Source organism: Lampetra planeri, chromosome 2 (assembly GCF_965212315.1).
Source record: "Lampetra planeri chromosome 2, kcLamPlan1.2.h2, whole genome shotgun sequence".
NCBI lineage: Eukaryota > Metazoa > Chordata > Hyperoartia > Petromyzontiformes > Petromyzontidae > Lampetra > Lampetra planeri.
Window position 1 is genome coordinate 35,026,376 of NC_136108.1, and position 24,966 is coordinate 35,051,341.

General features: G+C 53.6%; 1 protein-coding gene across 1 annotated transcript; it reads right to left on the reverse strand.

Moving 5' to 3' along the window:
* Positions 1–1,037: 1,037 nt before the first annotated feature.
* Positions 1,038–23,390, reverse strand: SH3YL1 (SH3 and SYLF domain containing 1). The gene is made up of 9 exons (XM_078614283.1): positions 23,284–23,390; positions 20,995–21,105; positions 20,019–20,132; positions 12,200–12,264; positions 11,322–11,434; positions 10,265–10,393; positions 9,176–9,347; positions 8,020–8,101; positions 1,038–1,765 (listed from the first exon to the last, which is right to left on the reverse strand). Coding segments are annotated over exons 1-9 (1,005 nt in total). The 5' UTR covers positions 23,285–23,390; the 3' UTR covers positions 1,038–1,547.
* Between the last annotated feature and the right edge of the window lie 1,576 nt (positions 23,391–24,966).

Consider the following 24,966-nt stretch of genomic DNA (forward strand, 5'->3'; position numbering starts at 1 on the left):
TGAGCAGTGTTCACCATGAGCGGTGTTCACCATGAGCGGTGTTCACCATGAGCAGTGTTCACCATGAGCAGTGTTCACCATGAGCAGTGTCCACCATGAGCAGTGTTCACCATGAGCAGTGTTCACCATGAGCAGTGTTCACCATGAGCAGTGTTCACCATGAGCGGTGTTCACCATGAGCGGTGTTCACCATGAGCGGTGTTCACCATGAGCAGTGTTCACCATGAGCAGTGTTCACCATGAGCAGTGTTCACCATGAGCAGTGTTCACCATGGGCAGTGTTCACCATGAGCGGTGTTCACCATGAGCGGTGTTCACCATGGGTGGTGTTCACCATGAGCGGTGTTCACCATGAGCGGTGTTCACCATGAGCAGTGTTCACCATGAGCAGTGTTCACCATGAGCAGTGTTCACCATGAGCAGTGTTCACCATGAGCGGTGTTCACCATGGGTGGTGTTCACCATGAGCGGTGTTCACCATGAGCAGTGTTCACCATGAGCGGTGTTCACCATGAGCAGTGTTCACCATGAGCGGTGTTCACCATGAGCGGTGTTCACCATGAGCAGTGTTCACCATGAGCAGTGTTCACCATGAGCGGTGTTCACCATGAGCAGTGTTCACCATGAGCAGTGTTCACCATGAGCAGTGTTCACCATGAGCAGTGTTCACCATGAGCAGTGTTCACCATGAGCAGTGTTCACCATGGGCAGTGTTCACCATGAGCAGTGTTCACCATGAGCAGTGTTCACCATGAGCAGTGTTCACCATGAGCGGTGTTCACCATGAGCGGTGTTCACCATGAGCAGTGTTCACCATGAGCAGTGTTCACCATGAGCGGTGTTCATCATGGGTGGTGTTCACCATGAGCAGTGTTCACCATGAGCAGTGTTCACCATGAGCGGTGTTCACCATGAGCGGTGTTCACCATGAGCAGTGTTCACCATGAGCAGTGTTCACCATGAGCGGTGTTCATCATGGGTGGTGTATGTCATGGGTGGTAATTGACAGTTTTGCCCCAAAATGACACGGCTAACAATTGACACAAGAAATTAAACTCCGTATTTATTGCATATAGCATGTTATACTGTATTGCATATATATTACAAACCGTTTCAGCTCATATTTTATTTCTCAAAACAACCCATAATAATAGTATTGTGTTCACTTGCGTAATTATAAAACCTCTCATGGCACTGCAAGAGAATTCTGGGTGTAATAAATGATAATAAACCGTGAATATATATACGTCTGTCATCGTCATCAGTTTACACAAAGTGCTACTACATACGTGTACAGGTTGCAAAGTAACTGGCGCTATATTTCCCCACAGTTTAATCTCAACGCATTAAAATCCAGCAGCTTCCATAAAAAAACCCAGACCACGAACACGGCCATCGCTCTGCCTGTCGACGCGTCGACACGTGGTCATTGACACGTGGTCACCGATACATTGTCCTTGATATGTCGTCACCGACACGTCATCGTCGATACATTGTTGTCAATACACCGTCACCGATACGTTGCCGCCACCGCTTGCGCCCGTCGCCTAGCAGTCCCGCACGTATGTGGCGGGGAAGATCCCGAGGCGGCCGTGCAGGCGGCCTTCCCACCAGTCGTCGCGGGACTTGGTGCGGGTCACCACGTCGATTCGCTCGCCCAACCCGAAGCTCAGGTCGCAGGGCAGCTGGCCCCTGAAGGGGCGCACCGCCACCACCGCCGTCGCCGCCGCCTGAGAGTCGCCGTCGGCGCCCCGGGACCACGACCCTGCGGACATCGTCGTGGTCATCCGACCGAGCGGGTGGCGACGACGCACGGGCGCAGAGCAGCGCCTTTGATGGCGCCTCGCCACGTGCTGCGACGGATCAGTCACGCACGTGGTCTTACTTCGACCGTGACTCGATTGGGGGTACACAGAGCGATCGTTGCCCCCCCCCCCACCCTTCCACCTCCCCCTACTGGCAGATGGATGCCCGCTCGCAGGCCAGGTGCCGAGGTCGCATCGCGCAGCACCGAGACAGAGCTGCTACTGGGGGGGGGAGGGGTGAGGGGGGTGCCCTTTCTAACGTGGAGACGAGATGCGCGATGCCAGTCGCTTGTCGCGACGTGGAAAATGCCGCGAAACGCGACGGTTTGAAGGGCCATCATCTATACGACACATGTCACCATGCTGGTCGGTGCAGTCCAACAGTGGCATTTTTCAGGACTGCCCTCTGCTGACAACGTAGCCACGCAGCACCCGTTGTTAAGTACTGTATGGTGGTCGCCCATCCAAGCACGATCCATGCTCAACTCTGCTCAGCTTCCAAGATCAGCCGGGGTTCGCGGGCGATTTGGCCCGATGACCGGTTGCCATAAGACATTAAGTGATAATGTCCATTAACCTGTATCGAATTTAGTTGGGAAACTAAATAGGAAAGTGAATTCGTGTTGCTGCATGCAAACAAACCCCCAGAGGCCACGGTGAGCGTAATGAAATGTAGTGAAATTATTCACGAGAAAAATCAAACGTGGTTTAATGTCCATGAGATCTGGCCAAGTTGGCACGTAGCAGAGCTGCGACGTCTCGCCGGGCAGGAGGCTCGGCCCGTCCGAGGCGTCACCGACGCACCGAGTCAGGACGGCAACGCGCGAGATGCGCACAGGAAGAACGGACGCACGGGCAGGAGGAACGCACGGTCATGAAGAACGCACGGGCATGAAGAACGCACGGGCATGAAGAACGCATGGGCATGAAGAACGCACGGGCATGAAGAACGCATGGGCATGAAGAACGCACGGGCATGAGGAACGCACGGGCATGAAGAACGCACGGGCATGAAGAACGCACGGGCATGAAGAACGCATGGGCATGAAGAACGCACGGGCATGAAGAACGCACGGGCATGAAGAACGCATGGGCATGAAGAACGCACGGGCATGAAGAACGCACGGGCATGAAGAACGCACGGGCATGAAGAACGCATGGGCATGAAGAACGCACGGGCATGAGGAACGCATGGGCATGAAGAACGCACGGGCATGAAGAACGCACGGGCATGAAGAACGCACGGGCATGAAGAACGCACGGGCATGAAGAACGCACGGGCATGAAGAACGCACGGGCATGAGGAACGCATGGGCATGAAGAACGCATGGGCATGAAGAACGCACGGGCATGAAGAACGCACGGGCATGAAGAACGCATGGGCATGAAGAACGCACGGGCATGAAGAACGCACGGGCATGAAGAACGCACGGGCATGAAGAACGCACGGGCATGAAGAACGCACGGGCATGAAGAACGCACGGGCATGAAGAACGCACGGGCATGAAGAACGCATGGGCATGAAGAACGCACGGGCATGAGGAACGCATGGGCATGAAGAACGCACGGGCATGAAGAACGCACGGGCATGAAGAACGCACGGGCATGAAGAACGCACGGGCATGAAGAACGCACGGGCATGAAGAACGCACGGGCATGAGGAACGCATGGGCATGAAGAACGCATGGGCATGAAGAACGCACGGGCATGAAGAACGCACGGGCATGAAGAACGCATGGGCATGAAGAACGCACGGGCATGAAGAACGCACGGGCATGAAGAACGCACGGGCATGAAGAACGCACGGGCATGAAGAACGCACGGGCATGAAGAACGCACGGGCATGAAGAACGCACGGGCATGAGGAACGCACGGGCATGAAGAACGCACGGGCATGAAGAACGCATGGGCATGAAGAACGCACGGGCATGAAGAACGCACGGGCATGAAGAACGCACGGGCATGAAGAACGCACGGGCATGAAGAACGCATGGGCATGAAGAACGCACGGGCATGAAGAACGCACGGGCATGAAGAACGCACGGGCATGAAGAACGCACGGGCATGAGGAACGCACGGGCATGAAGAACGCATGGGCATGAAGAACGCACGGGCATGAAGAACGCATGGGCAGGAGGAACGCACGGGCATGAAGAACGCATGGGCATGAAGAACGCACGGGCATGAAGAACGCATGGGCATGAAGAACGCACGGGTATGAAGAACGCATGGGCAGGAGGAACGTACTGGCATGAAGAACGCATGGGCATGAAGAACGCACGGGCATGAAGAACGCACGGGCAGGAGGAACGCACGGGCAGCGCGGACGGGGAACCATTTGGTTTCGAGTCTCAGAATCTGAAAGCGGTGAGACTCAAACGAGGGTTTAGAGGTCAACCCATACTAACATCATCATCATCATCATCCCATCGACGAGGGCCTATACAACGATCATCTTTTTGTGCGACGTCAAAAGTTTTTCTTTCTATGGAGCAGCTATAGATGGCGAAGTTTTATCCTTAAATTATCAAGTACTGCAGCTAAACAAACGGGCCTGCTAACATGTCAAAGCAGCTCACCAGTTTTTTATTTTATTTCAAACATTAAAATACGGAGAGAGGTAAAGACGCAGCCCTGCAATGTCCTGGCTCACGCCCTCACAACACGGAGTTCTACAGTGCCTCGCCAGAGGACGTGTGGCCCACGCTTCTTCAACAGTGGCCAGATATAAACTCTCACTCCATCCCTACCGTCGCCCAACTGCCGTGTACCAAGTTGTGCCGCTGGGTGGACAGAGCCGGGAGATTTAAGAAACTTGCCAGCGACGTTTCATTCGCCACGCCGGGAGTTCGAACCCGTCACCTCTGGATTGCAAGTGCAGTGTGATAACAATTACACTCCAATTTTACAGAGATGCAGTCACTACTTGTCATCAGAAGCTTTAAAGAATGTAACATTTACAAAAAAAATGGTATCTTATATCTGTGGGAATCGACAAAAGAAGATGATTTGCATGATAAAAAAACCCCATCCAATGTGCAAATCTCGCAGACGGATAATTTGCATCTCGGTGGGGGTGGTGGAAGAACGGACAAACACGGATGGGTTTTAATGCTAAAATGATAATATTAACATTTAGTTTGAAAGACCTGGAGATTCCCGGCACAGGCCGGGACCCAAAGGGCAAGTAGACGGTCACGGGTCTGCGCCGAGGTGGCATTTCCACGCGCGTAACAGGGAGGGCCACCCAGCGGCTAATGGATGAGCAACCCTCATCAACATGAAGCGCTCGCTGTCGCGCACACGCGCAAGCTCCCTCCGGCAACACTGCGCACGTGATGGTCCAGTGACAGTCGTGGCCTTTGGCTGTGAAGGCTTAATTTCAGAAGGTCAGCTCCACAGCGAGGGGAGGGAAAAAAACACCAACATAATACAGAGTAATAAGCGCCTTGGCCACCGATACGCTTGCTGCGTTTCTTTCATATGCAAGCTATTAAAATAATCCGTCACTGGCCCCGGAAGAGTTTCTGGGAGGGTATCATAATGCCGAGCCCTGGCCTCTAAAACAACAACAAAAACCCGCAGAGTGGAGCAAAACAACGGAGCGTGCAGTCAAGCGCTGGCCACCATCACCCGCTGAACCTTTGGCGCAAAGACGGTTCACGAACTTACAAGCAACGGCAGTGAATGGACACGGAAACCCAGGCATTAATTAGTAACGTTGTTCTTCGGTTGCTTATTGATGCAACACGCCGTTGGGAGGTCGTTCAGAGGTCAGAGCGCTGAGTGGGCACCGATGAGGGCCTGGGTTCGAATCAGGGCAAGTGGCTTTGACGGTCCTGGTATGGTCACCAAGTGACGGCGCAAAAAAAACAAATCGCACGCGCTTTGTTTTTGCACTTCACTCGCCTACATCTCAGCTCTGAGAATTTAAACTATAGACCGGGTTGTGTGTCACGCATCAAACACCTGTGGATAGGGAAAAGGGAGGTCACTTGAAAATAAAGATGCGAACACCAAGCCCCATTGTTCTTCCCTTGGCGGGCCGCCAGCCTGCAGGTGGCGGACGCATTCAAGGCAGAGCCTGCGCAGACCTCATCCTCGCACGACGCCGGCTTTCATTTCGCCAAGTGATCTGTGGCAATCCAAAGACGCCAAAGCAACTTCCAACACATATACATTCTTTAAATTCAGAACAAAGACGCAATAGGCTTTCTTTTCAGAAGGGGGGAGTGGGGGGAGTGGGGGGAGTAGGGGTTGGGACTCGGTAGAATGCGTCGAATGGAGGAGGCTGGCATTCACGTGTTTTGTCGCAGACTCGCCTCTCTTCTGCGGGGTTTTGTTACAGCACAAAGGAGGCGAATTGTTCCCGCTCGCAGGGTGCGCGCACGATCACCGTGGCGTGACCGCCACCGCGTCCGGGTTTACCAAGACGCACCACCACCACAACCACCCCCCCCCCTCCCCATGCTCTTCAAAGCAAAAAAACACGTGGGGTTGCTTCTTACGATATCCGGTCGCTGTGTGTGTGTGAGCGACCAGGTTTGGTACAAGACCATTCACACCGTGCACAGGCTTGGGGCGCGAGTCTTATTTTCCGGAGGACGGTTTGTGTGCCCGCGCAACGCTGGAAGGGTTTTGATGTTCGGGGATTCAGTCGGGCGTGGAACGGGAAGGGGCGGGGGGGACTGGGGGGTGCTGGGGGGGGCTGGAGGGGGTTCTCCCGATGATCGCTCCGTGACGACGCGCCCCTCGCACGTCACGCCCCCCCCCCCCGCTCCGCTCGCCCACAGAGAGGAGCGCTCCCGTGGGTCCATCACCCAAACTCGCGCCGCGCCCATCAGCGCCGCCTCTCGCTGCCGGCGTGAGCTCCGCTCGTCCTCCACGCGCGGTAAAGATGAGATGAGTTCAACCGCCTCTCGCTGCCGGCTTTGTATAGAAGCAACGCCTCGAAGGCAGAGCACAGGGCCTCGGTGGGGGACGGGGGAGGGGTGGAGGGGGAAGCCGAATTGATGCCTTCAATGCCTCCCCCTGAATTTTAACAAAGTTCACAAATAATAACAAAACGTCCCGGCCTTGATGTATGGACGAAGGTGTCCCCGTCTTACGTATGTTGAACTTCTTTCGCACCATACGTAGCCAACCCGTGCCACTCGGAGGTGCAGTCTCGGTCGTGACGCTTTCTTGACCGGACTTCGCCACGCTGGTCAGTGCGGCACGGCGAAGTGGAGATGCCTGGCAATCCCTTGGCTTTGTGGCCAGGATCGAACTGATCAGGGTGGCGATTCAACGCGCACTGCGCCAACCACTGTGCCACCGTCCCCTCTTCCCCCCACCCCAACTAAACGAAAAATCTCAATAAATACCAGCTGCGGTGAATATAAACAGCGGCGCAAGTGGCAAGTGAATGGCCTTTAAAGACTTGGTGGGGGTTGGGCGGTGGAACAGCTAGCGAGCGAGCGAGAGAGCGTGCGGCAATCCGCCGCTCGTGCACCGCTGGCACCGCGTGAGAGGGGAGATCGGAATCACGGAGCTGCGAGGCGGCGGTGACCTCGGCGCCGTCCCCGGACATCCTCGCCGGGCCGCTAGCGCCCCCCTGCCACGGCATGAAGGCTGCTGTCCATTCACGCAAGCGCAGCGTCACGGGCCGAGGGTGCTGCGGATTTATGAGGATGCTATTTTTAAATGCGTTGCTTTCAAATAATTAAATATATAGAGCATATACGCGCGCGCACACACACACGTAAATATATATTTTAGAGGCACGTTTAAGACGAAGCTCCTCTTCAACGTCGTCACAGTCAGCCCCACGTAGTTGTCGAAGCGACGCGTAAACCGCGCCGTGTTCGGCACGACGTCCGACGTTTCACCCCATCTGCTGGCGGCTTCGTGAGGGACCGACACGGGAGCTCGCGCAGCACTTGGCACGACCCGGAGAGCCGTACGGCCCTCTCGGCAAAGAGCACCCTACGCGAGTCGGGAATGCCTACGGCCGCTTAAAACGCCACGAAGCGAATGTAAAACGCACGTTCACTTTCACATCCGCCAAGTTTTCACCGCGCCACACGGCCGCTTGGCGTGACCGAGGATAGCGTCGGAGCAGAGGAGAGCGGTGGGGGTGGGAACGCGGGGGTGAAAGGGTGAGGGCGTCACGAGCGCGAGGCGCAAGGAGTCCGGAGCGTGTTGTTTTTTCCCGTGAGAGCTCCCCACTCACCCGACGGCTTCTGGTGGACAGACTGCCACGCGGTCGGGCGGCTTGCCTGCGAGCGCACGCTCTCCGTCTTCCTGGGCTTGGGCTGGGGAAACGGGTCGTTGCAAAGAGCACGCACGCAGCTGGGACATGCATAATACATGCAGGTTCACAGATCCGCACGCCACGACGCTCGCATTCGTCAACATGAAAGCTCACACTCCCACACGCTCGCGCGCGCACAAGCACGCACGCACACAAAGGGGCTCGGCGTTTGCGGAGTTGTCGCCGGCTCTCGTGCATGCGTCCATGGGTTGTTTGTCACGATGTCCGACGTTTCGCTATACTTGCTGGGAGCGATTCCAGGAGCCGAGTCGAGCAGCTCACTTTCCTCCCACCGCTTACAGCGGCGAGCTGCACGGCTAAGTCCCCAAAGAAGCTGCCGAGGACGTGGAGAGAAACGTCGCGGTGCGATGCGAACGCACACTTGGAGAGGCACGCAGCAGTCTCCGATCGATCTCGTACCTCACTGCCTTCCCCTCCATCAGGGCCTTGCCTCCCCACCAAACCTCTGCAGCCTTCTCTACCCATAAGTCCCCTCTGCACCCTCCACTCCACACACTCTGGCCTCCCCATTGCTCCTAGGAACCTCTGCTCCACCACTGGTGGAGGAAACTTTGCCTGCCCCCACCTCCCCTACATCTCTCTGCTTTCAAGTCTCCCATAAAATCCCTTCCTTCTCAATCGTGCCTTCAGAACCCTTCAATCGCTTATTCCCCCCACCCCGCCTTCGCTTGAGTGATTGAGGGAGTAAGTTAGTGAGTGAGTGGGCGAGTAAGTAAATAATGGGGTTGGTGAGTATGTGAGTGAGTGGGTGAGTGAGAGGATGGGTGGTTCAGCGGATGAGTGAGTGGGCGAGTGAGTGAATGCGTAGCCGAGCGGATGAGTCGGTGAGCGGGTGAGAAAATGGGTGAGCGAGTGGATGGTTGGCTTAGCGGATGAGTGAGCGGGCAAGTTAACGAACGCGCAGCCGAGCGGATGAGTCAGTGTGAGCGAGCGAGTTGCTTCTCTTTCCCTTGCATCCATTTGCTCGGTCGGTCCGCGTTCCCATCCCGTTCCCTCGTCCGAAAAGCTCGTTACGCTCCGGGCGCATCGTAGATGCGTCGAGTCGATCGCTTACCGGGACGTCTCGGCGGGACTTCTTGCGGGAGATCTTCGTGGCCTCGTGCAGCATGTCCTGGTCGGCCTCTATCAGGTAGTTCTCGAGCTGCTCGTACAGCGGCTCCGCCGCCTTGGGGGGACTCACTTCCCCCGCGAGGATCTCGCTCGCCCGCAGCTCGGCGCAGTAAAACCTGCGGCGCGGAACCATCGAGCGAAGCGGACATCGAGCATCGAGGCGCCAATTTCGGTTTGCTCCTCGATCTGGCCCAATTCCAGCTCCGAGAAGGAAAACATCCCTGTGAGCTTTGCGCGACAAGATCCGAGACAGCTACTCTGATGCCTTGTCTCATGGCATGTCATCGTCTTGGATTCTTTGTTACATTTCATACAAAAATATAAAAATCCGAGGACTGAAAAGCAGCATGTGAACCCGTGGTCTCACGGTGGTATTTGAAGTGCAAGGCTGTCCAATTTTTTATTTCGCCACGTATGTGTGTATGTTGAACTTCTTTCGCACTGCACGTGGCCAACCGCGCTTATCGGAGGTGCGGGGGGAAGGACAACAAACTAAACACATAAAGCAATTCTACAGAAATTAGTTTTCAATCTCGATGATTTAAAAGTGCATAAATCCTAGTGGCTTCCTCATATCGGAAAGGAAGAATGTTCCAGACGGCCATGCACACAAGATGGAGCTCTGTAGAGCCCCCTCTAGAAGTTCAACAAAGACAAAGATCACCCGTGTAGCCTTAGAAGACTGTTGGGGCAAGTGGTGTTAGCGAGCACCTATGAAGGCCGGAACGGTACACGAGGGGGTGGATGGCCAGCACCACGCCCGACCGCCTTTGTCTCCCCAGTGGCGATGTTTACACCACACCAGGTACTCTTTTGAGGCCGAGTCAACCTAGGGGAGGCCCAGGACCGGTTCAAATAATCATCACTGGTGTTGGCCGTGAGCGGGAATCGAATTCGGGTCGCCGGGTTCGTAGCGCAGCGCGCGAAACGCTACACTACCCTCTAGAAGTTCAACACACAGATGTGCACATGGCTGCTCGTGGCAACGTTTTGGCAACACCCTGGATTGACGTTGGCCGCCGCTCACACCCACTTGCGATTAGCGTCTTTCCTCTCCACCAGGTAGGAGCCCTCCAGCGACACTCCGGCAAAGAGGCCGCGAGACCGGCAGTAGGTGTACACCGCCGACGTGCTGCGCAGCGCCACGTCCGCCTCCGCATTCCTGCGCTCGCGCACGCACGCACGTGGGGGGGGGGGGGGGGGGGGGGAGGGGGGGCGAGCAGAAACGTAATTCGCTCATTAATCTGCAAATTGGTCGATGAACCGTTCGTATATACGCCGGGCGAAACGCGTGCAGCGCTCCGCGCAAACACAGAGGTCGGCGCACGCGCGACCTCTCGGCGCCATAATCCGGCGATGCGATGCGCGCCGCGCGTGTCGTCGCTCATTAGAATTACAGATAAACAATCCCACGCACGGCGGCGGCGGCGGCGAACGAGCGCCCTGCGCTCTGCGCAGCTCCGAAAGGCACAAGCCCTGCAAAATATCCTGCTCGTGGCACTGCTGGCGGAACGTCGTCCACTCGAGCGAGCTCGAGAGAGGCATCTCCTCGCAGGGGGCATTCGGCCTTCGCGTGCACTGTACGTCGAACGTATTTTGCACCGTACGCAGCCAGCCGTGCCGATCGGAGGTGCGGGGGAACGACATCAAACTGAACACAAACAGCAGTTCTACTCTGTCGCGCCAGCCAGGCGTCTTGGAAGAGTTGGCATTACCCACGTTTTAGCCCACCAATTGCAACCTGTCAGTAGACCGACTGTCGTGTAGCTAAATGTGCCTCCAGGTGGGCAAACGTGCTGCACCGGGAGACTGAATCGAACTGACGACTTCTGGATTGCAAGGCCAGTGCTCTGACTATCACACCACGCAGAACCCCTGCTGGCTGGGACACATTTAAGAGCGAAGTTTGACCCCAGAGGGGCGACTGACGTCAAAATGAGGTTCTGCAGTCGCTACTGTATCAGGTATTGACAGCACCAGGGCTTAAGACACGAATTGATACAAATAAATTTAGCCTGCCACTTTCGCAAGTAGCGGAGGGCCACACCGCCGCAGCACATACAGGATCGAGGCTCGAGGTAGGCGCGTACCTGCCCAAGGGACCGATCGCCACCGTTAGGTTTCCTCCGAGCGTTACGTTGCCTCCTTTCGTGAACGCTTCCACCGACCGCCTGGTGTTCAGGATGATCACCAAGTCCGAGACCTGAGGGGTACGGCAACCCAGCAATTGAACTTTGTCGTGAGATTAACGACCCCAGTGTTTTGCTGCCCACTGTCCCACTGTCCCACTGTCCCACCGCTTCGTGTGCTCATGAACTGCCAACGTCGTGTCTCTCAACTCCCATCCACTCCAGCAGCTAAGGCTTTCTTTCTGAGGACCCGTTCGTCCTTCGCTCGGTGGGAGGTCACCCCTTCTCCTCTGCTGCCTCCAGGGTCTTGATCTCACTTCCCCCCAGCCATCCGTGCTGTCGACTCCCTGCCCCTGTTCGAGTCTGCCTCTGACCAATCGCCTCTCTCTCTCTCCGTGAAGTGAATGAGTCATTAACCCTGGATGCCGTGTTTCATAGTTTCTGTCCAGCATCTTGAGACACGGTTGCATTTTGATGCTACAGATCAATGTACATCGTGTAGTATTATTTTATTGTACAACGTACCAATGGCAAGGTCAGTCGTTCACTTCCAACGCCTGCTTCGACTGAATATCGTTAGTTGCCAATGCGTTCAGTCGAAAGTAGAATAAAATAAAGTAATAATCATTTTCAAAAGCCATACTTAATTATGCAAAGACGCCTCACTGAATCTCTACATCTTAATTTTTTCATCAAAGTTTTCGCTTGCGGATTTTTGGCAAAAAAATTAAATTCTGCTTAACGAGTGTTGTTGCACACATTGTACGTCACCGCCGGCTGCACATGAATGCAAATCTTCCCGGGCCCCCCACCCTCGCACCCCCACCACCCCTCCCTACCTCGACGCCAATCTCGAATCCTCCGCCGAGCCCAGCGATGCCGATCGCCGACGGAGCCGACCAGCCTGGAACGAAAGGCCACACGCACGCCCCCGTTAGTCGCACGCCCCCGTTAGTCGCACGCACGCACGCAGACAGGGTTAGCGCGTCACAGATTACTCCACCCACGTCAAGGACTTGGCTACGAGATGGACCGCGCTGTCCCATCCACGCCGCGCTGTCCCATCCACGCCGCGTGCTTCCACCACCATCCCACTCGGTTTCTACTTCTAAGCCTCCCGCCGTCTCTCTTCTACCAAGTCCCTAGACCCTCTCTCGCCCCAAGCAGCCTCATTGCCTCCGAATGATTCCACCCCTATGCAATGGTGCCGCTCGTCACTGACCGCTTGGTAACCTGCGGTGCCCCGTCCTCATCGACCATCAATTAACAATCATGGAGAGCGATGGAACAGCCGGGGAGTGCGCTTGGACCCGGTGACCCCCCCACCCTCCGACTCCCGCCCCCTCCGCATTGAACGCACGACGGCTCTCTGTCATCGCGCCCGGGGCGGCACCGCCGTACGGATTTCACCGCTCGCCTCGCGCATCGCTCAGCTGCGTTGCGAGTTTGGCGACACGCTCGGGGGTGTCACGGCCCCCCCCCCCCGCACTCCCCTCCGAGCCACCCGTCACGATTCCCGGTGCGCGCGTGCGGCGACGTTCGCGGCGCTGGTAGTCGCCGTCGCTGGTGCCGTGCGGTAAACACGGACACGGCCCGCGATCGTGCGCACCCTGGACATCACTCGTCACCACCGATTTTAGCCATGGCCGGGAATCAAACTCAGGCCGCCGGATTCGTGGCGCGCTGGGATAATTATTGTGCGCCGCCCACTCACCCCCCGTGGATAACTACGCCGTGTGGCAGTTGAAGCAATGGGGAGAGCTTCTTAAATTCCCCCGCCTCTGTCCATCCAGCAGTATGTGCGCATGTAGTGGGAAGCGGTATTGTGGTGGTTAATGCGCTGCACTACGTACCCAGCCACCTGCTATTTTAACCAGTCCTGGGCCTCCCTTAGGTGAACTCAGCCGTAAAAGAGTACCTTGTGTAATGTGTAAACATTGCCACTTGGGAGACAAAGGGGATCTTTGTCTTTTATGCACTGTATGTACACGTGTGGGTATTCCACACGAATTATGACCTGTGGATTGCAAATTCCACAAGGTCCTCAGGTCCGCGCGGGCTTTGCGAGTTTTACGCAAACCTTCGCAAACTAAAGAGTACCGACATGCGCCTTCCTTCAGCTTGAATACAATTTGTGCGCGAGGGGCAATCAGTGTGTCTTGGGGGAAAAAAGTAAGCGAGAGCTAAAATAGGTTTGCGTTGGTGTGCTACATTTGCAGACTTGTGGCTGTTTGGCTTATTTTTAAACCCAATCTTTACACATGAAACGTATTAGCGCAATATTAAATTGTCAGCAGAGATGACTACTATTTCACAGAACACTCTATACTGAAAAATACAATAAACATTGTGGTTGTGCACATTTGTGATATTATATTCTCCAAACTTTTTGGCATCCCCTCCCTTATGGCTTGTGTATTAAAGTGCCTCTTTAGAAGAAGGAAGAAAGTAAATATAGATTTCCATGACGCACTTTTGTTCGTCTCATCTTATTTTTGTTTTAATGACTCACTCCGGTCCATTTGCTCACAGTGACATGATGGCCCACCGGACACTCAAAAGGTGACTAAGAAATTAGTGGCTGCAAAGACGGTGGTCACCACATCGCGTGGCGCTTTTGGATGCGCTTCTGCGGCCTTCTGGAATGCTTTTCCTACCAATATTAAGAAGCCGCTGCAGCTATGCACTTTTAAACCATCTAGATTGAAAACTCACTTGTATCAATTCTAGATTTGAAGCTTTCGTGACTGCAAGGAATCATATTCTTAGGTTTTTTCGGTAAAGTCACGTAGGTAAAACATCAAAATTAATGAAAATAAAATAAAACAAAAATCACGCTACGTGACTTTACCGAAAAAACTTAAGAATAGCACTTGTATCAAACTGCTTTTTGCGTTTAGTTTGTTGTCCTTCCCCCGCAGCTTCGATTAGCACGGTTGGCGATGTACGGTGCGAAAGAAGTTCAACATACATACTTACTGAATTAGGTAAAGGCTAAGCCCTGCAACATCCTTACTCTCGCCACTGCTGGCGGAGGGGCCTCCACTAGAGAGCCCCCTCTCTTCCACGCTGTTCCGTACCCATTTACACTCCCAGGTGGTGCTAGTAGACTGTAAGAATGTAATGTAATGCAAATTTGTGCTGGAAACAACTCAAACACGCAGCAATGTCGTCTCTTCACGCTGTGTTCATTAAACTCACGTTATCCGCTTCTCTGTGAAGTTTGTTGTAACGGGACCCCAACTGGTTGATGCATGAACGTCTGTCAAACGGAATCGGATGCGACGCTGGTACCGGCGGTCACAGCCCGAACATCACCGAACTTATCGGCACGGCACGAGCCGGAGTCCTCAGCTTGTGAGGAAACCGGCATTATTTTTCCCGTGTTTGCCGTCTCCCAGCATGTCAGGCGTGGCCTGCCACGGGGGTCCCTTCAGCACCAGAGGTAGCTGCGTGATGGTGCCAACGTTCCCTGGCTTCAGCCATCTGATGCATCTGAATGCGGGCGAGCGGTAGTGGTAGCGGTTAGCGCGCTGCGCTACGAACCTGGTGACCCGAGTTCAATTCCCGCTCATGACCGACACTGGTGACGATTATCTGAACCGGTCCTGGGCCTCCCCTGGGTCGACTCGACCTCAAATGAGTACGAAGGCAGCTAGGCGTGGTGTTGGCCACCCACGCCCTCGTGTGGCATGTCGGCCTTCATAGGTGCTACTTGCTAACAGCACTTGTCCCAACAGGCTGTTAAGGCTATACGGGAGGTGGGGGGTCTTTGTCTTTGTCTCCTGGTCGACTGTGTGGCACAACACCGCAGCTTGACTGACGATCAATCCGGTGTCCACATGCCTGAAACCTAGATTGCCAGATGTGGCATTTACTGGCGTTGCGTCAGAACTGATGGTCCTGGCTACAGCAGCGTTCTTCCTTGCAAGGCCCGCGGGCCACTGGCAGCACCTAGTGGCCTTCAGTGCGGCCCCTGGCGTGTGGCCCCCGACAATACACAAACGGTGAAAACAACCGCCTATCATCATCGTGCTGCTGTCAAACCCCAATGGTTTCAAATGTGTGGCGGCCCCCTCTGAAAATGAGTGAAGAGCACTGGGCCACAGGGATGAAAACGACAGCTGGTGTTCTCCGCAGAGAACTCCGGCGGGCGCGACACCCCAGCACCAGAGTCCAACTCTTTGAGGTTGGCCCCTGACTTGAGCGGGAACTACACCACTATTGATGTGGATGCTGGGATATACTGGAAGGGCATGGGAGGTGATGGTGAGAAGATAAAAATAGTTTTGGACGGAAAGCGGGAGTTATGGTGCGAGGTTAGGATGTGTTTTTCTGTTTTCGATCCCCGCTACAACCACATCTTTGGGTTTCGGTGATAAAAAAACAAACGGAGTAACTGATGAGTAAAGCTTCCGGCGGCAACGGCGGCTTGACAGAACGCTGGGGGTGAACGGCACTGCAGGTCAAGTAAGGTTTGCCTGCGAGTAGGAGGGCTGGGGGTTTAGGCGAATGCCGATGAGCAACATCAGGCCACCACCAAGGCACTGGCTGATGGCCAGCAGGGACCCCCGCCAATATGGCCGCCCAGAGAGCGCAGACGCGATGGTATGCCGTGGCAGACGACCGCCAGTCCACAACCACGAGCGAGATACCGCACTGCCGTGCAGACAGGGTGCTACCAGGCCCAGGTGGATTCATGCAGGGCTGGAGCACAGCACAGGGGTGCGACGTACGGCCGGACATCAACAGAGATGGTTGTTGTGAGGCCGCGGCAGCTCCCACGGGCGGTAGGCAGAGTAGCGCAGGGCCCAGGGTAAACCAGAGAATGGAAGTAGAGCCAGAAATCACAACAAGGCATGCTGGCGGGCACGTGAGGGCCGGCCCACGATGCGATCCTAGGCCGTGGGTCGAGCGGTGTCGTAGCTTCACGAGGGACATGGAGTCGTGTACAATTCGATGGCAACGAAGCCAACCTGACAGAAGGGCGTCGGCAGCGGTGACCTGCAATAGGCGAGGTCACCGAGCCACTCCCAGGGCAGTAAGCGGCACGCGAGAGCCGACTAAATGCCACGCACACGGCGGAAGAGCATCCCGCACGGGCGGCGAGAGCAGCGACGCAGCGCCAGGAGATGTGGGGGTCACTGGTGGCAACAGATGATGGTTGGTAAAGACGTTCAGCCAGGAGGGCCAGCAGAGGCTACTTCCTCCAGCAGGGGTTCAGGGGCGGTAAAGCGGCACAGCGGCGGGCACACCAGGGGCAGTAGAGCGACGCCCACGGGAGTTGGGAGGCCTACCAGCAGAGACCCACCAGCGGCACAGCAGAGGCACGCCAGGGTTAGCAGACAACGCAGCAGCGACCAGCGTGGAGCAAGGAGGCCCCGGAGGCCGAGGCACCATGTCCGGGCGCCAACAGAAGGCGGCCCAGGTGCCAATCCAACGCGGGCCCCGCAGGCTACGGGTGAAGGCGTGAGGTGGCACTGGGCTACTGGCAGCAGCGAGCCACTGGCCACACAGGAGGAGGAGGAGGAGGCGGCGAGGGTGGAGATCAAATGCGGGCGGAGTGCCAAACAAAGCGGAGAAGGAAGAAAGAGGAAGTGAAAAACAAGCAAAGGAGAGCCAAAGAAGAAACAAAGATCGAGGGATAAAGTTAATCTGATGGAGTAAGAACAACAACAACAACTACAGGCAGCTGAAGGAAGCTTGAGCAGGGAAAGCGAGAGGTGAGTGCAGGATTGCCGGGCGGAGGAGCGCCGAGGAGCGGCGACGGAGCCAGTCGTAGCGACGACGCACTCCTCCTTCAGCCGCCGTGCCAGGGGTCGAAGACAACCCGACATTGTCCGCATTGCGTTGCTGAACCACTGTAGTCATCGACAAAAAGAATTTGCAGGCAAGCAGCAGCCGGCGTGCACGGTTACGGTCCGGATAGCCGCCGGGTTGCACCCAACGACGTACGGGCCAACCCTTGCAGGCACATAACAGATGGTGCAGCGTGAACATTTCTCACAGGAAGAGAGCACTTTGCCTGCCGCGGTGGGAAAGCACTTTACGCACAGGAGACCTTTACCCTCCATCATTGTTAGCATTGCTCGGTTTATTTTAGACTCGCGCGCACGAGTGTACACAAGCCTCGGCCTCGTGCCCATGGCAGTGATTAAAGAGCGGGGGCAACACGGGGAAAATTAGTTCCATCGTGGCCCTTGATGATTATCATCATCATCATCAGTCATAGTCAATCCACTGCTGATTGAAGGCCTCCCCAAGCCATCACCATCTCTCACGATCCTGCGATATAATAGCCACCAAGCACCTGACATGGACTGATTCCGTAATTGTTTCACAGTCATTCTTCTTGACCGCCATCACCACTGGTGATGTGTCTTGCCTAACCATGTTTACTTTTCTCAACGGTTTGAAAGATCTTGATCTGAAGCTTTCGTGACTGCAGGAATCCATATTTTTTCTATCTACGTGACTTTACCGAAAGAACCAGAGAGGTTTGAAAGATATCTTTAAATACACATTTGGAATTTAAAGAGCATCCCAATGCGACTGCATCTCAAGATGCTGCACAGAGACAGTGGCCTCATTTATTTCGTAGACGTTAACAGGCAGTTACAGGCAGAGGAATAGAGGAAGTCTTTGAGCCTGAACTTGAACAGGGACTGGGAATCGACAGCACGGATGGCTGAGGAAAGGGGGTTCCAGACAATTGGGCCAGCAGAGGGGAATGAGTGACCTCCCGCTGAGCAAAGGTTGACAAAAATGATTTTTTTAAAATTAATTCATTTTACCTGGATAATCCCTTGTGATAGGACATCGTATTCGTCAGGGTATGCAGCGTTTTACAGAATCGTACCCATTCGGGGGAATACAGAGAAAATGTTTGTACCATAAGCATCCATAATACGATATTGATGGGACCTTGTTACCAGTATCAAAGTGATGCAAAAATAAGAATGGGGTTTACCCTTTCTGGCAATAAATTCGGTGTTAAGATGTTCAAACACCTAAATCGATATCAAGTCTGCATGAACCACACACATTCGTGGCAAAACATGCCAACAAACATGCTCTGATAATATATGCATGTCACTGCTCAATCCGAGCTATTCATATTTTGATGTTTGCATTGCCTTTGCACCGTTCGCCTTCTGGCATTCCGTGGGCTAACGCTGGTGAGCCAAGGCGGTACAATCAGTCTCAAAGACGAAGTGTACATTATTGCCACAAGTGCTGTGTGTGGTTAATGCAGACTTCATTCTAGATTTGAAGTTTTCGTGACTGCAAGGATCCATACTCTTTGGTTCTTTCGGTAAAGTCATAGTGGGTATAAAATAAATTAAATCGCGACGTTTCGGGCGCAACACAAGCGTCCGTCATCACCCGGATGCTTGTGTTGTGCCCGAAACGTCGTGATTTAATTTATTTTATACCTACGTGACTTTACCGAAAGAACCAAAGAGTAATGCAGATTTAATGCCTTGCAATAGGTATCTCTTTGGTGTTTGAACATCTTAACGAGCGTAATACTAACAATTATATAATTACTACGCATCGCTTAACCTTGTGCACAGACGGCTAGATGGATGGATATTTGTTTGACGGAGTGGGCTGCCCCCCGCTTGTGTGCCCTCCCATCTTGGAGCACACTTCTCCCCGTTACGACAATCCACTGTACCCAGCGGCCTCAGGAGCATCATTCATCGCTTCCTTCAAAATTATTCTCCTGCTCAAACGAGCAGCGAGCCGGTGCTCACCTCCCATCTACAGCGCTTGCGCCAGCGGTGGAGATTCCACATTCCTAGGGCGGGGACGAGTCGACCCACAGGACAACCACCGTTGACTCCCCACAAAGCGGTACTTGTTGTATTGACCCCCGGAGGGATGATGGGCTGAGCCAGGGGTCGGTAGCCGTCTCATATTCACATGCCTTGCGGCTCTTGAAACATGACATTTTTGTTCGCGAAAAAAAACCCGAAATAAATGTCTCTTCTTGGTATTTTGGTTGCCGTGCCCCTGGGCTGAGCCAACCACCAGCCGGGATGTGAACTCACAACCCTCCGGTTACGAGCCGCTCGCTCGACTGTGGAGGAGCCGAGGCCTTCTCCTCCCTGAGACGAAGAACTTGTGTGAGGTTGCCTAATGTGTGCGACTCCCCATTTGTAACGGCAGTGGAGGCACTCGGGGAAACATCTGCTGCAGGCTCCGGGGAGCCACTGCACAGCACTTGAAGTACGACAATTAGCGCGCAGCGGTAGACGTGAACGCACGAGCATGTGTCAGCAGACAAGTAGAAAATCAATGCGGAGAGGGACTCTCTAGCCGGTTAAGTGCCGGGCTTCTTCCGAACTTAATGTTGTCACCGAGATACGGCAGCACCTGAAAGATGGCCAGTTTTTTATGGTCCTGGAGTCCCAAACTGAGGGTGCACAAGGGAACCCAAGCACATGGGTAAGAGCCCACGGAGACCGATGATACCTCCTCTCTGCTGACACATCCGAGCCGGCACCATTGACGGGTCGCCAGCCCGGCTGGCGCGTATCAGGAGGTGCGGGTTTCAAACCTCAGCTGGAAAAGCGTGAAAAAAAATGAGAGGCGTGCATCAGCAGCATGATTTCCAGGTGCGTCGTAGCGGAGAGGGGCGCACGCACGTACCACCGCCGGGCAGCCGGGCGATCACGATGCCGCTGCCTCCCCGCGCCGTCACGAGGAAGCCCAGCTTGAACACGGACAGGATGGCCAGCCCATTGGCCTTGGCGATCACGTGGGCTGGAGATGGAATGAGAGGACACACGAGCACACAAACGCACACGCGTGCACCGTCACATTCAATAATGTCGTTGATATATCTTGGTCTCCGATGTGTCTTCGGGCTATGCCACGTGTTGTATGTACGTTGAACTTCTTTCGCACAGTACGTAGCCAATCGGGCTAATCAGAAGTGCGAAGATTTCAAGCGAAATTTAAATGTCAACAATCGTGTTGTTCAGCAAGGCGAACAATCGTTTACGTGCCCAGAGATATTTTGAGGGGAAAGGATATCCTGAGGAATGAAGGACTATACGCCATTCGACCCGACAAGACATCGGAGAGCTGGATAGCAGAGAAAAACTGCACAGCAATGTATGCAAACCTTGTCTAAACCTTGTCTAAACCTTGTCTAAACCTTGTCTAAACCTTGTCTAAACCAGAGTAATTTATAATTTAAATCACTGAAACAAAAGTTATTCAAGCATTTATTTTTGCATCTAACTTTGGCCACTTCACTCGAGTCGTGACTACTCTCGAAGGGGAAATGCTTTCAATATTTAGTTGCATGCTGACCTCGCACAATCAGGACTAACATATACCGCCACATGTAAATACCGTATACGAAAGTTATTCGCTGCTCGAATGATAATATTTGGGCGGAGCGCATCTCCTGCTTTGATCCCGGAGCTGGTGGTGGCAATTCTTCATTCCTCTGGCTGGGGCTGGGGAAGATATACGAGTAGGACACTCACTGTTGGCTTCCCCACATAGTGGTGCATATTTTATCGACCCTGGAGGGATGATGGGCCGAGTGAACCTCCCAACACAGGATTTGAACACGCAACCCCCCGACTGTGAGGCCTGCGGGCGGTGGCCTTACCAGGGATGATTTTGTCCGGGCCATTTCTTGCCGAGATCTGTGTGAACTCGTGCAGGATCTTGGCTGCCTTGTTGGCCTCAGACCTGAGGTTGCACGGCAGAGGATTGTTCACTGGGCGGACACAGAGCACACCGGTCAAGACATTTTGATTTAAAGCTTTCGTGACTGCAGGGATTCATCTTCTTGGTTCTTTCGGTAAAGTCACGTAGAAGGGAAGTAATAAAATAATAAAAATAAAACATAATAATTATTTTATTATGTTTTATTTATTGTAATAATTATTCTACGTGACTTTACCGAAAGAACCAAGAAGATGGTCAAGACATCTCAACAAATCCCGATAAGTGTTAATTTCAATACAGAAACTTACCAGGGGTTTAATTATACATAGATCAATATTCGTTCACCCAGGTAGCCCTTACAAAATGCTCCATTTGTCCCAATGAGTTTATTTTATGTCCTGGTTAAGTAGTTATCAAGAAGTTTAAAGTTTCTAGTTGTTGTTCAAACAGATGAGAACTCGAGGAAAGATCAGGATGAGTCTCATTTGCAAGCGCCTGGGCTGCGTCACCAAAATGACGAAGGTGATGACAACATGGCAACATGTAGCCAGTAGAGAGGAAAACATAAACAACTTGCGTTGAAGCATAATTCAAAACAGTGTGAAAACAAAAAGAGGATTAGGGACTGATTCATCGAATCATGTGAATAACAAACAAAGCTTGGGTTCCATCAGCCGGACCAGACATCACAACATCAAGAGGGATTGTGATGACGCGTGCAGGCCTTCATCCAGCAGTAGATAAAAGATGACCGATGCTATTGATGCTGTTTCATGTTGCGTGTAATCGGTTCAGAGTGGAGTGATGGCTCAGTGGTTAGCGCCCTGTGATATGAATGCGGTCATCTAAATACAATTTCCCCAACAATGACAAGCGCAGTGAAGTATGGTCAAACAACTGATCGATACGGCGTGGGGAGGCGTCCTCCACCACAATTATTAAGACTCACAATTTTATTACAAATTTCCCAAAGCGGTCCTTTCCATGGGAATGTGGAAGTTCCACCGCTGGCTCCGCATTAATGAGCCGATATACAGTGCAGTACTTTAATTAACATTTGAAGGTCACTTGCTAATCAAGGACTTAATTACCGCGACTGCTGCACCGAGGCTAGAACAAGCCGCTTCCGGACCACGAAAGACGGTTGAGTCATTGTTCCTCGAGCGACCAACGTTTCCGAGCCAAGCTTCGATTAGCTCCGTGACACGGAAATCAGCGTCCGTACTCGCCCGCGCAAAGGTATATTTTTTTGTGTAAACGTCACAGCACCCTTTTGTCGATCCACTGCTGGATGAGTGCTCTTCCCACATTTCGCCACGCTGATCTTTGAGTCGTGCGGGCGGCAGTGAACCATCCGCGCTGCTGCCCGCATTTTTCGCTGGCAATTGTCGCGAAAAACGCTGCCAAATCCCAAAACACGCTGCCAGATCCCACAGACCTCTCCGCGGAGGGCTGCTACGCCGACGTGGACTTGCGGCACCCCTGGTCGCTTGCAGCCCGTGAGCCCGCTACCTCTGTGGCTCAAAAAGCCTGGCCTTGGCCCCCTGACATCGTGGGCGCGCGTTCCGGGTGACGTGGCCACGCGCAAGGCGCGTTCTTGCGGCCTCGGAATGCGATGATGCCATCTCGGAAACGTGAATTGTCTCTAAGGGGTTGGGTTGGGGGGGGGCTGACTCGAGTGCCGTGTCACGGCTGTACCGTCGTTCAGCGTTCTTAACCGACCCCCGTGTCGCACGCCCGTCGCGTTAATGAGTGTCGGTGTTAGTTACCCTCGGGTTTAATCAACGACACCCTGCACGCGCGCGTATGTGTCTGTGTGTGTGTGTCTCTGGTTCAAGGTGCACGTGGCCTGGTACAAGCGTCGTGGTGACGTCACCGCCACTTAGTGGCGAATGGCGATTGTTGTTGTGTCTGTGTGTGTCTGTGTGTGTGTCTATGTGTGTGTGTGTCTCTGTGTGTGTGCCTCTGTGTGTGTGTGTCTCTGTGTGTGTGCCTCTGTGTGTGTGTGTCTCTGTGTGTCTTTGTGTGCGTGTGTTTCTGTGTGTGTCTCTCTCTGTGTGTGTGTTAGGGCTGATCGCTGCTGTGATTCTTACATTACACAGCCCCGACCTACATCGCTTCACTGCACACACGGGTACCGGCGGTTACACGCGGATACACTGGGACACATACGGGTACACACACGCGGGTACAACATCGACACAGGCAGACACCGGTGTAGACTTACTTTAGTCTAAGACAACGCGGACAAGATTCAAGAGGCGGTCGCGTTGACGATTCCGTGGTTACCGCGCCCGCGTGTCTAATTCCGTGTTATCGCCTCACCTGGCCAGGTGAGGGCGTAGGTGAGGCCCAGGGGGAAGGGCGCGCCGTGGAACGACCCACGTCACCTTTGTGCCACTTGGCCACCGCGAAGCGCACAGAAGTGACTCCCTCTCGTAGGCACAGCAGTGCGAGTTCAAGCCCCATGAGGCTTGGAGGGCTGCATTGAGTTCAAAAGAACTCGGAAACAAACACCTGGCTGTGGAAGACCCAACGCAGAAGGTCCCCTGGGGTTTTGGTCTTCCACGAAGCTCACGGTCCACCCTAAACCGCACCCCCCTGCACAAACCGTGGCTTTAGATGCGGGTACCCGAGCCACAAAATTTAAAATTAAAACAATCTCCAGCACTGTGCGACTGTGGTCATCCAGAGCAGGGACCGTGCAACTTACATAACGAGGCAATGCCCCGAGCCACAAATACGGAGGAGACATCGCAGCGACGCACTCCGCCACTGCTCCAGACAAAGCCAGATTTGTGGTCGCCTGATAAAGCTAGTTGTAATTAGTGGTGAAACGTCGTACTCGGATTGTAAATGTTGTGGCTTGGCTCTCCAACACACCGGTGTGCTGTACTGGTGACGAATTGGCACGCTCTGTTTACGTGACATCATTTATATATTTACGCGATTTCACACAAACAAACCTCTATTATGGATGAACTGAAGGGGATGTATAGTCTGCTTAGCCAGTATGTTTTAGCATTAATTAACCATTGCCGGGTGAGGTGTTAATCACTTCAGCGCTCTTCACTACGAAGCTCCGTAGAGCTATGAATGGCAGGCTGCCGCGGATTAAAGTTGTGCACGTGTTGCTGCTGGAGTTGCCGCCACGTGGCGAGATTGCGAGACAGTGCGATGCAAGTTCCGTGTAAATCATACAGCCCACTGTGCTAAATGTTATTTTGTGATAATCGTTTGAATAGTCTTCTTGGTTCTTTCGGTAAAGTCACGTAGAAGGGAAGTAATAAAATAATAAAAATAAAACATAATAAAATAATTATTATATTATTTTATTATATTATATTATTTTATTGTTTTATTTTTATTATTTTATTACTTCCCTTCTACGTGACTTTACCGAAAGAACCAAGAAGATGAATCCCTGCAGTCACGAAAGCTTTAAAACGTTTGAATAGTGTCATTTTATTTGGCTAAAATTGCAACCGACTCTTCTCCCCAACGTGACCTATCGGTTGGTGCTCGCAGGTCATTTCCACTGCTCAGGCCCGACATCATCCGTCAGCTAGAGGCATCTCAAGGCAACTTTGGCTCTCCACGACTCGGCTCAGACCAAGTATCTTCCACATGTGCCAGGGGACACGCTTGCTCTCTCGATTGAACCTGGTCTCAGCCTTTGCCTCCCTCGAAGCGGCTTAGTGCGAAAGAAGTTAAACACACACACACACACGTACACACACACACGTACACACACACACACACGTACACACACACACACGTACACACACACACACGTACACACACACACACGTACACACACACACACACGTACACACACACACACACGTACACACACACACACGTACACACACACACACGCGCGCGCGCACACACACACACACACGTACGT

Excerpts from the sequence above, each read along its gene's own strand:
- SH3YL1 (XM_078614283.1), bottom strand. Across the intron at positions 9,348-10,264 it reads AGGAAAGACGCTAATCGCAA|GTTTTACTGCGCCGAGCTGC; the intron begins GTGGGTGTGAGC and ends TCCGCGCCGCAG. Across the intron at positions 8,102-9,175 it reads AGTCCCGCCGAGACGTCCCG|CCCAAGCCCAGGAAGACGGA; the intron begins GTAAGCGATCGA and ends CCGTTTCCCCAG.